We start from the raw sequence: 13665 nt of genomic DNA, 5'->3' as shown, positions 1-13665 counted from the left end.
TCAGGTCCTGAGGTCTCCATGTGGAGATGCCTGCTGCACCTCCAGACTCCAGAGAGAGCGGAGGGAAGAGAGAATAAAGCCTAGTTCCATGAGGTTCGTTTACCTGGAAATATTTTAATGACGCAGAATTTTTACAATTTTCTTTTAGATCCTCTGGAATTACAAGCATCCAGATCTAAAAACACACCTACTCCAAGAAACCCAACACCCGTTCCCTCCCGGCTGAGCTTCAAATCCTCATTTGCTTCCCTGTTCTCATTCAGAAAACCCAGGAAGGACACTTTAAAGCTTCAGTCACTGGGACAGAAAGGGTGAGTCAAATTCAGGTCATGTGACAGCTCATTAGTTACCTGATCCCGGAGGCCGGCAGCCTGTGTGTGTTCAGAATGTTAATGTTTGCTCCCAGAATTTAAATTTAGATACTAACGCAGGAAACAGGACTTAGCTTGCAGAGGGACAAAGTCCTTATGAAACTTGGCTCACCTGAAATCCCACTTCTAACCAACTGCACACGTCCCAGGTAATAATTACTGACAATTTTCCCACTGCTCCAAATGCCTGGTCTATGCCTTGGTCCGGCAGATAGACTCAAATCAAAGCGACTTCTTCCTGGGGGAGTAGGTGTGTCTGTGGTGGCAGAGAAAGATGGGGCACGAAATGAGCATTAATGAGATAGGCGAAGGGACCCGGGCAAATCAGAACCGTTGCGATGCCGTTGCCCAGAATTTAAACTTCAGGTGAAGGGGGGCGGTGGGAAGCTTTGGGAGCAGTGGAGGCACAGCCCCAGATGGCTCCTGGTTTAGATCCGTATAAATCAGGTCTACCTGACTCATATTGCTGGATTGTTTTCTGAAAAGCAACCAAGACTATTTGCTTCCGTGCAATTGAGCTGACTGCTAAATATTTTCAGCAAGCCTTCCTGGTTAAAGAGCTTCCCACCCTCTTAAGGTGTTGGCCTGGCGCGTGGTGTGTTCCGTGTGTGCGTCCAACCATTAAGAGTGCATTGCAGTGCTTCGGTAAAAGGTGTTAGAGGTCACTCTTGCAGAGAAACAATAGGTAGCCAGCAGCTGGTGGCGGGTGATGAGGCTCCTGGACTCAGGAGACAGTTCTGTCCCCTCCTCTGGGGTGGATGGAAGGCTCTTTGCTCCTAGCTTTCACCGGAGGCTCTTTTGTCTTTGATGAAATAAGAAAGAGCTGAACAAGATGTAGATTTACGTGACTGTCTCCACCAGAGTCACTTACAAGCAAATTCTCTTCAAAGAGGTGAGTCGATTTGTTGTTTTGTGTGTGTTTTTTTTAAATGTTTTAAACATCAGTCATTCTCTCATTTGGGAAATTAAAATGGAGGAGTATTTCCTTTGTAGCTAACATTTCTTTTAAGGAGAAAAGAAATCATCCTAATGTGTATTGTAGCTGGGACTTGTGATGTAATCTGTGTTTTAAGTGATTTTCTTTTAAGGCAGAGTTTTATATCGCTGAATAACCTAACATTAGCAAACCAGGAAAAGTTGAAAAACCTGTTAGCTCTATGGACAAGTTATTTCCAAGCTCAGATTGCAAGTTACTGGAAAAGGGGATCAAAGAAGATAAAAGATCTATGATCTTCATTCTGGGTGGCATGTGTCTTTGCTATACACCGAACTGAAATAAAAACTGAAACTCCTGCAAAATTCTGTTTAGCAACCATCCTTCTCATATACCAAAATGACGTGTAGCTTTCTTTTAACCAGATGAACTGAAACATGTAACACAGCGTGCAGAAATTAAACAGATTTCGTGTGTGCTTAGCTTTAAATATATTTTACTTTTTTATCTTTAAATATATTTTACTTTTTTATCTTTAAATATATTTTACTTTCAAAACATAATTAGGAATAAATATTTATTAGTTATGCTGGTGCGAATGTCATGAAAGCACTGTTTTTGCTCCTAAGAGGTTTCAGAGATAAAATGTAAAAATATGTCCTTTTTATTTTTAAATATCAGTTTGACCTAACTATTTGGATATAAGTCCTGAACGTGTACAGTTAAGGAAGTGTTTTCCTATGGTAGGAATATCCGTTCCAAGGGACTCTTTACCCTTAAGTAGAACTGAACTTTCTTTGGCAGTTCCGATCTTTCTAAATACAAAATTGACCTCCAAAATACAGACTCTGGTTCCGGAGCTGCTCCTTGCCTCTGAGTGCAGCAGAGGAACTGGCGCAGGGCCCCGGGGACGTGCAGTCATTCGCAGCCGGTTTCTACTTGCTGAAGTCATCAAGGTTTGACTTTGTCACACTCCTTGCTCTGGAGAACAAGTCAGCAAAGCAGTTTTTAGGATTTTGCAAATCACAGAAGGAGAACCAGCCTCTCTAGACAAAATCCAGCCTTCTGCTCAGCCCTAAAAGAGTTGCGTATCAGAGAGATTTCTTTTCCTCTTTTAAGGTATGGCTTAACTGAGCAATGACACTGGATATGGGGGTAACTGTCCCCATGGCGGGGGGGGGGGGTGAGGGGACGGGGACGGGGGGTGAGAATGGACTTCATCATTTTACCAGATATGCTTGTTCCTTCTAGAAAGGCCCAGCCAATAAAAGCAATGGCATTGATTTCCTATTGTCAGTGCATGAAAAATCATGGGAACACAGTGACCTTGGGAATTGATCAGAAGGCAAAAAGTTCTGTCATTTCTGCTTCAAATAGCACCAGTTTCTCCTCCAAAATCTATGCACTTCCCATATTACTCCATTATTATTTGAATCCTATATGAAATGGTCATACAGTACCCTCTGTGACCCCCAACCCCAGGAAAAAAGAAAAATGTTTTCCATTCATGTTTTATTTATTGCTAGCCAATCCATCTGAGAAAAGTATGCATGTTTAAATGTATCTTCTCCCCAGCATTTCCTTGTAAGTCGTACTTCCTCATGTCTTGCTATGGGGAATCTAGTGCCTGTGGCATATAGGGCTCATCCCCCACCACAAAGTTTTAGTCACTCCATTGCCCACAGATTCCTTCCAGAGTTCGGCAAGTCACCCACAGTGCATGTCATGAGCTTACAAAAGCATGGGTGCCAGTGGCATCTACAGCTGTTCCTTTCTTATTCCAGACCCCAGGGGGTTGCAGTGGTGCCCTCCCCACCATGAGTAGGTGGTGTATGCGCTTCTCTGTTTCACGCTCCAACATACTGCAAATAAAGCCGCTCCTTCAAGGGGGCCATGCCTTCATGTCCACACACATTCTCAAAGCTGTGCAGCCATGTGGCACCAGCCCATTATGGCGTGTGTAGGGATATGGACTTTGGTCCCCTGCTCTTTCCTCTGTTGTAATCCCAAGGGCTAGGCAAAGTGCAAATACAAGAGAATTAGTTCACAGGCTCATGTACAATTAAGGTTAAGATCCCTTCTTTCCTTCCAGGACCATCACAGTGCTTGGCGTATAGTAAGTACTCCCTCCTTAGCGAGTGATAACTGCTATCCTGGAGTGAGTGTATGCATGCCTACTGCCCTGTTCCTTTAGGATCATTTTTTCCCCCTTGAGATGCAGAGTTTTGGTGGATCCAGCCAGCCACTCCTCAGACATGCCCAAATTTGCCTGATCCATAGGGTGTACACAGCTTAGGCACTCCAGCTGCAACCTCCGTTTATATAAGCAAAAAGTTCAAGTACTATTTTGGAAAACTTGAAAGGCAGATTCGTATTTTCCTAGATTCTGGTTGGTTGTTACTTTATTTTCTCTTCCATGCCCTACAAATGTCCTACTGTGCTCTCTCCCCGCCCCCTACTTGAGTGCCTGTGCTTGTGTGGAGCACAGACGTCTGAGACACCCAGACTGAAGAAGTGAGAGTAAGGAGCACCTTCTTAGGAAGTGCTCCACACCAGGTGTGGTGTCCACAGACGAACAGCGGGTGTGGAGACAGCAGGGCGAAGCAGGACAAGCGGAGTGGTCTTGAATTTCAACGCTGGGTGGCCAGTGGTTCCCCATTGATCTGATTGATCAGTATCATAATCTCATCAGCAATTTAAAATTAATGGCAGCCCTGGTTGGTATGCTCAATGGTTAGAGTGTCTGCCTGGTCAAGGGCATGTACCTGGGTTGCAGGTTCACTCCCCACCCCACCCCACCCCGTCGGGCGCATGCGTGCGGGAGGCAACCAGTCCATGTGTCTCTCTCACATTGATGTTGCTCTCTCTCTCCCCCTCCCTTCCTCCCTCCCACTCTCTCTGAAAAAGCAGTGAAAAAAATATCCTCAGGTGAGGGTTAACAAAAATAAAAAATAAATAGAAATAATGACAGATAATCAGTCCCCAACCTTCAGACGCTGATTAAGAAGGTCTGAAGTAGGGCGCAGGGATGTTTATTTTTAGTTATAGTTTACTTTTAATTCTGCAGGACGTTTGGATGTTCATTCAGGGTTGGGAACGACAGCAGCAGAGCTTCCTACTCCCTCTGTGCTAAGGGCTGTCAGAGTTCTTGGCGTGGGGGCCAGCAGCCAAGGCGACAGTTTGTCTTTCATTTATCAAGCTTTTGCCAAAGCCCTACTCTGGATCAGATACGATGTTTAGTGTTAGAGATAAAATCGTGGAAATAAGGCCAATCTCCGCCTGCAGGACTTTGTAATCTAGTAGGGAACACCAGATTGCTGCATCTGGTTGGGCAGGAGGTGCACCACATCATGTTCTCTAGGACGTGCCAACCACATCAGGATCATCGTGGATTCGTGTATTTATTATGGCATTTTTCTGGCAAATGACAGTAAGGATCTTGAGGAAGGGATGCCCTTCAGAATTCACACAGGGATACCTTCTGACCACCCTGCAACCTGAGTGACAGCCTGGAGTACTGATGACTATGGTAGAATATGGCGAGTGCTATGGTGGATGCATGGCATTCCTGCCATGAGGACATATAGGAGAAGCACTTAGCTCAGACTGCAGGATCCAGGAGGCTTCCTGGAAGAAGAGAGCCAATGTTTGAAGGACGCGGAGGGCTGAGCTAAGCAATTAAGAGTTGGGATGTTGCGCCAGGCAGAAAGAATGACACAGCAAAGATCCGGAGACTGGGAAAGGCAATCATCTGGGTCACTGAAGTTCAGTGAGCCAGTGTAAGGTGAGGCTGATAGGAGATGGGGTGGGAGAGGATGGCAGAGTCCAGGACAAAGGGACTCACAGTGCAGTGCTAAGGAGTTTGGACTTGATTAATGCTGTAGACAGCAGGGAGCCGTAAGTCATGTTTTAAAATAATACCATTCTTTTCCTTAATATATATGTTATATATGTTTCTTTATTTTATGTATATATGCATATATAGCAGAAATAAATCACCCATGACTCACTGGACAAACACTAGTATTTTGGTGTATTTCACGCATGTGTGTGTGTACATATGTATGTAATTTTTTCATTGATAGTTTTTTTAAAATATATTTTATTGATTTTTTTACAGAGAGGAAGAGAGAGAGATAGAGAGTTAGAAACATCGATGAGAAAGAAATATCGATCAGCTGCCTCCTGCACACCCCCTACTGGGGATGTGCCCGCAACCAAGGTACATGCTCTTGACCGGAATCGAACCTGGGACCCTTCAATCCACAGGCTGACACTCTATCCACTGAGCCAAACCGGTCAGGGCTCATTGATATTTTTTAAACAGAGAAGTAACATAATCAGATTTTCATTTTAGAAAGATCACCTTAGCTCAGCGGTTCTCGATCAGGGGCAATTTTGCCCCCAAAAGACATTTGGCAATGTCCGAAGGCGTTGCTGTTTTACACAACTGGAGGTCAGTGCTATTGGCATCTAGTGTGTAGGGGTCAGAGATGTTGTTAAACATCCTTCAATGCATGCGACGGACCACCACACCAAAGATAGGACAGGAGTGCCAAGGCCAGGAACTCCTCCAGCTGGGACTCAACAGGTTTGAGGGGGCAAAATTTGAGTAGGGAGCCCAGGTGAGAGACCGCTGAGATGGTAGTGGCTTAAATGAAGGTAGTGGCAACGAGGAGGGCAAAGGTGGACAAATCTGTGCACAGTTTAGAACATGGAATCATGAGAACATGGCCATTGGATGTGCCGGCTGAAGAAGAAAGGAGAGTGGAGATGAACTCTCCCCTAACTCAGGGAACCAGGTGGATGATGGCAAAGAATATAGGAGGAGGAGCAGAGGAGATGGGGAGAAAAATGAACACATTTGTCCATTCATTCAACAAATACTGTTGGAGGAATCCCATTGGCAGCACTCTGGAACAAAGCAACCGTCCTTGGCTTTGCAGGCCTTCATCTCGTGAGGACAACAAAAAGGAAACAGAAACATAGCCTCTTGCTAAGAATGGGAAGTTCTGTGTGCTCTGGGAGCACATTTGGGAGAGGGTTAGGGGGGTGTCTTAGAGTAAGAATCGAAGTCTGGGCAGGTCTGCCAGGGAGAATAAAGTTTATAATGATTCTTCAAGGATGAGAGTTATTTAGGCAAACAATGGTAGAAAACTGTTCTCAGGAAAGGAACAATGAGTGCATAGGTTCAGGAGTGTGGCTAATTTCCTGTGGCAGCAGGGATAAAGGAAGGTGAGATACGAGGCTGGAAAGTATCAGGAACTAGGTGATGTAGGGTCTTCTGAATGCAGAGAAGAATTTGAACTTCCACCCAACTGTAAATGGGAATCATTAAAATGTTAAGCAGGAAGTGGCATGTTTCAGTTTATACTGATCACTCTGAAGAAATTTTCAACTGGTGTGCCATAAGAATTTTTGGCACAGAGCAGAGATTTTCAACTGGTGTGCCATAGTAAGAATTTTTAAACATGCAATACCTGACTCTTTAGCGAGGAGTACTGACCCCTTTTCCCTTAGGTTGTCAAATTAATTAAAAAATGACAGCAGTCAATATAATAATAGCCACCTGGTGTGCATGAATCAAAATTATACCTATTTTTGTCAGATCAGCAAAAAATATAATATTTTTGGGGTGTGCAACAGAATTTTAGTAATTAGTTTATGTATGCCATGAGATGAAAAGGTTGAAAATCACTGGTATAAAGAATGGATTGATTAGAGCAAAACCTGGAGACAGAAGAACAGTTAAGGGACTATTGCAATAATAAAGGCAAAAGATGATAAATGTCTTAACGAGGGAAAAGGCAGGGAGATGTAGAGGTGGGGTGGTTTTGAGAGGGATTTCTGCATTTGAACCAACAGGATCTACCCATCCATGAAACAGGATGGAGTGGGTGTGGAAGGAGACACGCAGGGTCTGAACTGCCTGTGTTCACCCAGGTGGAGGTCTTCCATGGGCGGTAATTACAGCGTGCCCACCAATACTTGGGGGAAATGACCCAGGGCTTTACTTAGGAAAGAATATTTTTTCAAAAGAATGTTCTTGAGCCCTAGCCAGTTTGGCTCAGTGGATGGAGCATCAGCCCAAGGATTGAAGGTCCTGGGTTTGATGCCGGTCAAGGGCACGTATTTCGGTTGCAGGCTCGATCCCCTGGTCGGTGCACATGCAGGAGGCAATCAATCTATGTGTCTCTCTCACATCAATGTTTCTCTCTCTCTGTCTCTTCCCTGTCCCTTCCACTCTCTTTAAAAATCAATGGAGAAATATCCACTGAATGGGGATCTCTGAATGGTATCTGCAAAGGGATAGAGACAAGAGAGAATATTTTATGGAGGAAGAATACATTTAGTAGTAAGTCTAGCATACAGGTACCTATAGAAGGATGGGGGTTTTCTATGGGACTCATCAGATGAAAGAAAAGCCTAGTAGAGATGTTGGAGTATCCTAGCTAACAAAAGGATAATATGCAAATTAACCATCACTCCATCACAAAGATGGCGGCACCCATAGCCACAAAGAGGGCAGCACCCAGTCCCCTCAGCCCCGCCGCTGGAGTGTCCAGTCCTGTCAGCCCTGCTCTCTGGGATCCACCTGTGCCCGGCATGTTCAGGGGAGGCACCTGGGAGCAGACAGATCCTGGGCTCAGGGAGTAGGGGGTGGGGTAGGAAGCAAGCAGGAAGAGAGGAGGTCAGGGCGGTTCATTCCAATGGATCTCATTCCAAGGCTTCATTCAAATGCAGAAAGCTCTCGGGTGACGTCAGGGCCTCGGACCTCGCCTCGGGCTTCTCTGACTCCCCCACCCTTAGGCCACAGCTCACCAACTTCAGGGAGGGAGGATGTTTGAAAAACTGGCCTATCTGGGTGGAAAAGAGGGCGGAGGCATCCCTCCGTTCGCTTCTGTCTGTTTTCTCTTTGTAAATCCCATTTCTGGTTTTCTACACTCTTTCTAAGGGTGACCTGGCTTTTGACAGCAAAAACAGACTCCACTACAGTTTCACAGCAGACCTCATGGACTGATTCTATTTCCTCGCCTTCAGAAACCAGCAGGTGTATATGTCGTGTTCATGTAAAAACATTCAAACCTGTAGAGAACTTTTATGAGTTTACTTGAGCCAAACTGTCCCCACTTGCCTGGAAGCAGAATCTCAAGGGGTTGGGACAATGATCCAGAGAATGGCTGTTTTTTGCTTTGTTTTATTCATTCTTCTTTTTTTATTTAATATATTTTCATTGATTTCCAAGAGGAAGGGAGTGGGAGAGACGGAAACATCATCGATGAGAGAGAATCACCAGCCGGCTATCTCCTGCACGCCACCAACTGGGGATCAAACCCACAACGAGGCAAGCATCCCGCCTGGCTGTGGAGAGCCTCTGGGTCACAGAGAGCCTCTGGGCAGTGGGCACGGAGCGACCAGGCCTCGCAGAGAGCAGAGAACCATGGGGAGTGGGCCTGAGCTATCAGGGCTCCCAGATTGGAGAGGGCTCCCCTGAGGGCTCCCAGATTAGAGAGGGTGCAGGTCGGGCTGAGGGACACCCCCCCAACATGCACGAATTTCATGCACCGGGCCTCTAGTACCTTATAAGATTATAAGTAGGAAATTGATACTTATCAAGATTATGTTTGCATTTTTTAGACAGATTTCTCTAGTGATAGGAAAGAAAGGATGGAGAGAAGCCCAGGAGAGAAACTGTGGGAGTTTGATATAAGAATGAGTGGAGTTGGAAAAATGGGGATATAAGTGAGAGATCTTTAAGAGATGGCATCAGTAGGATTTGAGAATAAGTGCAGAAGATGAGGTAGCTTTGTATCCCTTGAAATCACTAAGTCCAGAGGATTTTGCCAGCATGGCTTTCATGATACCCCTGATGCTTTTATTTCCTCTATGAACAGAAGCCATTCACATCAGAAACATAACTTTTAGGAGGCCCTGGGGGTGGGTGCAGAGACTCTGTGCCTCCAGCCAGCTGAGTCGTGTCCCCTGCGGCCTAAATCCGCAACCGCACGCACGCACGCACGCAGTTTTGCACACCCTCAGGGAGCATGCATCCTGAAACTCCTCCGTGGCGCTCTGTCCCAGGCATCCTCTAAAGTCGCACCTTCTCCACCTGCCGCTCTCAGAAACTGACTCCTGCCCCCTGCCCTCATTTCATCCCTCCTTTTCAATCAGACTGGGGCCTGGGGAGCTGGGGAGAGTGTGGAGCTGTGTGGGTGCACGGGAAGGCTGCAGCCCCTCAGGGCTCTGGAAAACTGTTTAGCAATCTGGCCCGTTCTCCTGGCTCCTGAACATTTGAATTACTTGCCCATTCCCAGCCTCCCTTGCTCTTTCCCATCCCTAGGCTTTTGCTCCGGCTGTCCGTGGTCTCTCCTACCAGTTTAGCCCTCATCTTCTCCCTGTCCCCTCCCCTGTTCATCCCAGGAAGTGCTCTCTGGCCCCTCTGCATTTTCAGTGCATTTTACTAACATCTCTCTATTGTCCTTACCGCATCTTGGCTTGTATTTGGGCTCCCTAGGTATCTAATCTTCCCTATTATAAATGCTCTCAGAGAGCAGGGTCCCTGTGGCAGTGGGCCGTGTTTCCTCCAAAGCACTCAACATAGTGCCAAGCAGGTAGGAGGCAGGCAAGCTCAGTAAGGCTGTAGGGAAAGGAAGAATTAAAATAAAAGCAGTATTTAGCTTATAAATATTATTAATATAGAGCAGTGATTTTCAACCAGTGTGCCGCAAGAATTTTTATAACACGCAATACCTGACTATTTAGTCAGGGGGCACCGACCTCTTTTCCCTTAGATTGTCAAACAAAAAATGACAACAGCCTGGCTGGTGTGGCTCAGTAGTTGAGTGTCAACCTATGAACCAGGAGGTCACGGTTCGATTCCTAGTCAGGGCACATGCCCGGTTGTGGATCAACCCCCAGTAGGGGATGTACAGGGGCAGCCGATCAATGATTCTCTCTCATCGTTGATGTTTCTATGTCTCCCTCTCCCTTCCTCTCTGAAGTCAATAAAAGAAATTTTTTTTTAACCACAACAGACAACACAATAGCTGTCCTGTGTGAATGAGTCAAAATTACACCTATTTTCTGTCAGATCGGCCAAAAAATACATTTTTGGTGTACCACAGAATGTTAGTAATTAGTTTACGTGTGCCATGAGATGGAAAAGGTTGAAAATCACTGATGTAGAGCTTGGGCAGTGTCTCCTACCTTCTCTGTACCCCCATCTCCTGGCCTGTGAAAGGGGAATAGACATAGTATCCACTTCATGAGAGTGATGTATTTAAATGAGTTAACATGAGCATCTGCGAGAGCATGGCCTGCACATATGCTAAGCACTCAACAAATGTAACCATGTTGCTATTACGTCTCATGCTGTGTTCAAATACGTAATTTCTCCTCGACTCCCTGGGTGACAAAGATGTAAAAACATCCCTCCTAAGCGATCATAGGAAAAGATTTCTGAAACTTTGTTCAACAATGCACTAACTAAGAAATCTACAGAGCAGTAGAAATACATCTTCTCCAGATAGCAAGGTATAATGGCGGATGGCTGTTGATTTTCCTCCCGGTAAAAAGTTAGGCACTTCTTCAAAGAAATTATTTCAACTTCTTTCCACAGGTGTGACGGCCACGGGGGACCTCCTGTGTCTGTGAGGGGAGCTGCTGTGGTAAGTAACTGGAAACGAAAGGAATTCAGAATTAATGTAATCCCTGGTTGGCTACCTATTTCAATAGGATTCTTTTTGGCTCAGCTTTAAAATTACTTAGGACTCTGACTGGTTTGGCTCAGTGGATAGAGCGTCGGCCTGTGGACTGAAGGGTCCCAGGTTCGATTCTGGTCAAGGGCATGTACCTTGGTTGCGGGCACATCTCCAGTAGGGGGTGTGCAGGAGGCAGCTGATCGATGTTTCTCTCTCATCGATGTTTCTAACTCTCTGTTCCTCTCTCTTCCTCTCTGTAAAAAATCAATAAAAACAATAAAAATATATTTAAAAAAATAAAATTACTTAGGAAACTTAGATTTCTCCTAGAGAGCTCACAGTTTTCCATACGTGGTTGGTTTCCCTTTGGCTCTGGCTCTGCCAAGAAGGAGCGAGGCCACTGGGTGTCCACTCGCACCACCAGTGGCATCTCCGATATTTTACCACGTGTCCCTCCCGTTCAGGGCTAAAGCGGTGGGCGGAGGAAGAGGCAAGGGGCATCACCGCCACTTTCGCAAACCTATGTGGGTCTGGGCTGGACCTTATTGGGTAAGATCATCATTCGTATCCCACTGAATGGTGGGATGCTTTTGGCCGGAACAAGCTCACAGGAGGGTACTGTCCCAACATGACTCTCCACCAAGGGCTTAGATGGAAATCTCTCTGTGTGCTCCTGTGCTTACAAGATTGAAAAGCGGTACGTCTTCTATTTCTTGTTTGTTCATGGTCCTCACTTTGGTTCTACACGTGCCTGTGACTTTCTGAGTCACTCGTGTGGTTTGGAGCTGAAAGAATGAGAATTTTGGAAGAGACCTAAGAGTGCAGGAGGAGGTAGAGGTATTCTTCAATTCATTGTGGTCTTAGTAGTCATACCTCTCTCTCTTGTTTTTGTTTGTTTGTTTTTGCAAAAAGCATGGGGGAGAATTCTGGTGAGGAATGCGTATAAACAGAGGTGCTTTGAAAACAAAGTGAGCCCCCTTTTCCTCCAGAGAAATGCTACTTCTTTCCTTCTTTCTGGATGACATTGGACCCTGTCTCTCTTCTTTATATGCTTGAGCCCCAACCAAGATACCAGCACCAGCTGCCATTCTCAAAGATCATTTCAGTTAATCCCCAGAGGAACTGTGCCAAGTCCCCATGTGAAAGATGAAAAAACGGAGGTTTAGAGAATGTAAAGATCATGCTCAAGGTCATTGGTAGAGTCAGGGTTAGAAATGCTGGGTCTCTGTAACTCCCAGGCAGAAGTTAATGATGCCTACAGCGGTGTCAGCCCCCAAGCCCTGTGTGCATATGAGCCCTGGGTGCTCACTCCCTGCAGACTCTCCGTTAACAGAGGAGCAGTGGACTGAGGGGGCACACACAGAGCTTTGCTCCCTAAGAGGCAGAGCCTGCTCCAGGATGCTTCTGTGTCCGCGCTCTTCCTTGGAGAGAAGCGCTCAAGCTCACTGGCCTCTCCTATCTGAGAGCCACGGCCTCAGAAGCAGATGAGGAATGTAAAAAGAAACGCAAATGCCTAGAAGTTACAAAACACTAGAGCCAATTTGGAATTCTCGGATTTGAAAACCCAATGGGGGGATTAATAGATTTCTTTCTTTGGCATTGTCGATTGCTGCTTGCATTTAACCATTTCACTGTGTGTAGCGTGTTGATATAAAAGGTCAGAACTGGGAAAATACATGCAACTCGCACCACTGATTGTTGATCCCAGTTAATAACTTTTATAAGAAGTAGGAGGGAGAAAATAATAAAACTACTGTTGCCCTAACTGGTTTGGCTCAATGGATAGAGTGTCGGCCTGGGGACTCAAGGGTCCCAGGTTCGATTTCGGTCAAGGGCATGTACCTTGGTTGCGGGCACATACCCAATAGGGAGTGTGCAGGAGGCAGCTGATTGATGTTTCTCTCTCATCGATGTTTCTAACTCTCTATCCCTCTCCCTTCCTCTCTGTAAGAAATTAATAAAATATATTAAAAAAAAACAAAAACAAAAAAAACTACTGTCTAAAACCGGGTGGGGACCATCCAGCCTCTGGGGTGTATAAAGCCCACAAAAGCATTTGGCCTGGCCCTGCCAAGCCATTAGGGGTGAGTTAATTAAATGTTTGGCCAAATATAGCAGGCTCATTTTTAAGTTGATAATTTTGTATGGCCCCAGAATGACGTTATAAATATCCAAATGGCCCTTAGCAGAAAAAAGGTTCCTCACTCCTGGTCTAAAACAAAGGTTTTGTATGATATGTAGGTTTCCATTACTTATTCATGGAAGCTCTATCCCCTTAAGCCTGCAGGAAGCTGGAAGTTGGCTGTTGATGCCAGAGGGATTCTTGCTAAGGTTTAAGGTAATGAACTTCCCATCACTTGGTTGGCAACCTGGCAGGAATGGTGCAAAGAGGATTCTGGTATTTTATAGGAGACTGTACTACATTATTAGATAACCTTCCACTCAAAAGAGAAGAAAGCTGCTATTTAAACATTTTGCTTCGGTTTAAAAGAAACAAAGGGTTTGAGCTAGCCGGTTTGGCTCAGTGGATAGAGCATCGGCCTGCGGACTGAGGGGTCCCGGGTTCGGTTCCGATCAGGGGCATGTGCCTTGGTTGCGGGCGCATCCCCAGTGGGGGGTGTGCAGGAGGCGGCTGGTTGATGTTTCTCTCTCATTGATG

The 13665-nt window shown here is 45.7% G+C and overlaps 1 protein-coding gene across 2 annotated transcripts in view; it reads left to right on the top strand.

Annotated features, from left to right (window-relative positions):
- The window catches only part of EXPH5 (exophilin 5), a 75886-nt gene that overhangs the window by 43963 nt on the left and 18258 nt on the right, over positions 1-13665 (top strand). Inside the window, exons 3-4 of one of the 2 annotated variants that reach the window (XM_014466792.2) lie at positions 149-311; positions 10925-10973. In XM_014466792.2, the coding sequence (XP_014322278.1) occupies positions 149-311; positions 10925-10973 (212 nt within the window). Of the gene's footprint in view, positions 1-148; positions 312-814; positions 1264-10924; positions 10974-13665 lie in introns of those variants that run through there. The other variant, XM_014466795.2, reaches the window with a different exon arrangement.

Source organism: Myotis lucifugus, unplaced genomic scaffold (genome assembly GCF_000147115.1).
Source record: "Myotis lucifugus unplaced genomic scaffold, Myoluc2.0 scaffold_362, whole genome shotgun sequence".
Classification (NCBI taxonomy): Eukaryota; Metazoa; Chordata; class Mammalia; order Chiroptera; family Vespertilionidae; genus Myotis; species Myotis lucifugus.
The sequence above is the reverse complement of the archived record's forward strand: the minus strand, read 5'-3'. Positions and strand labels throughout refer to the sequence as shown.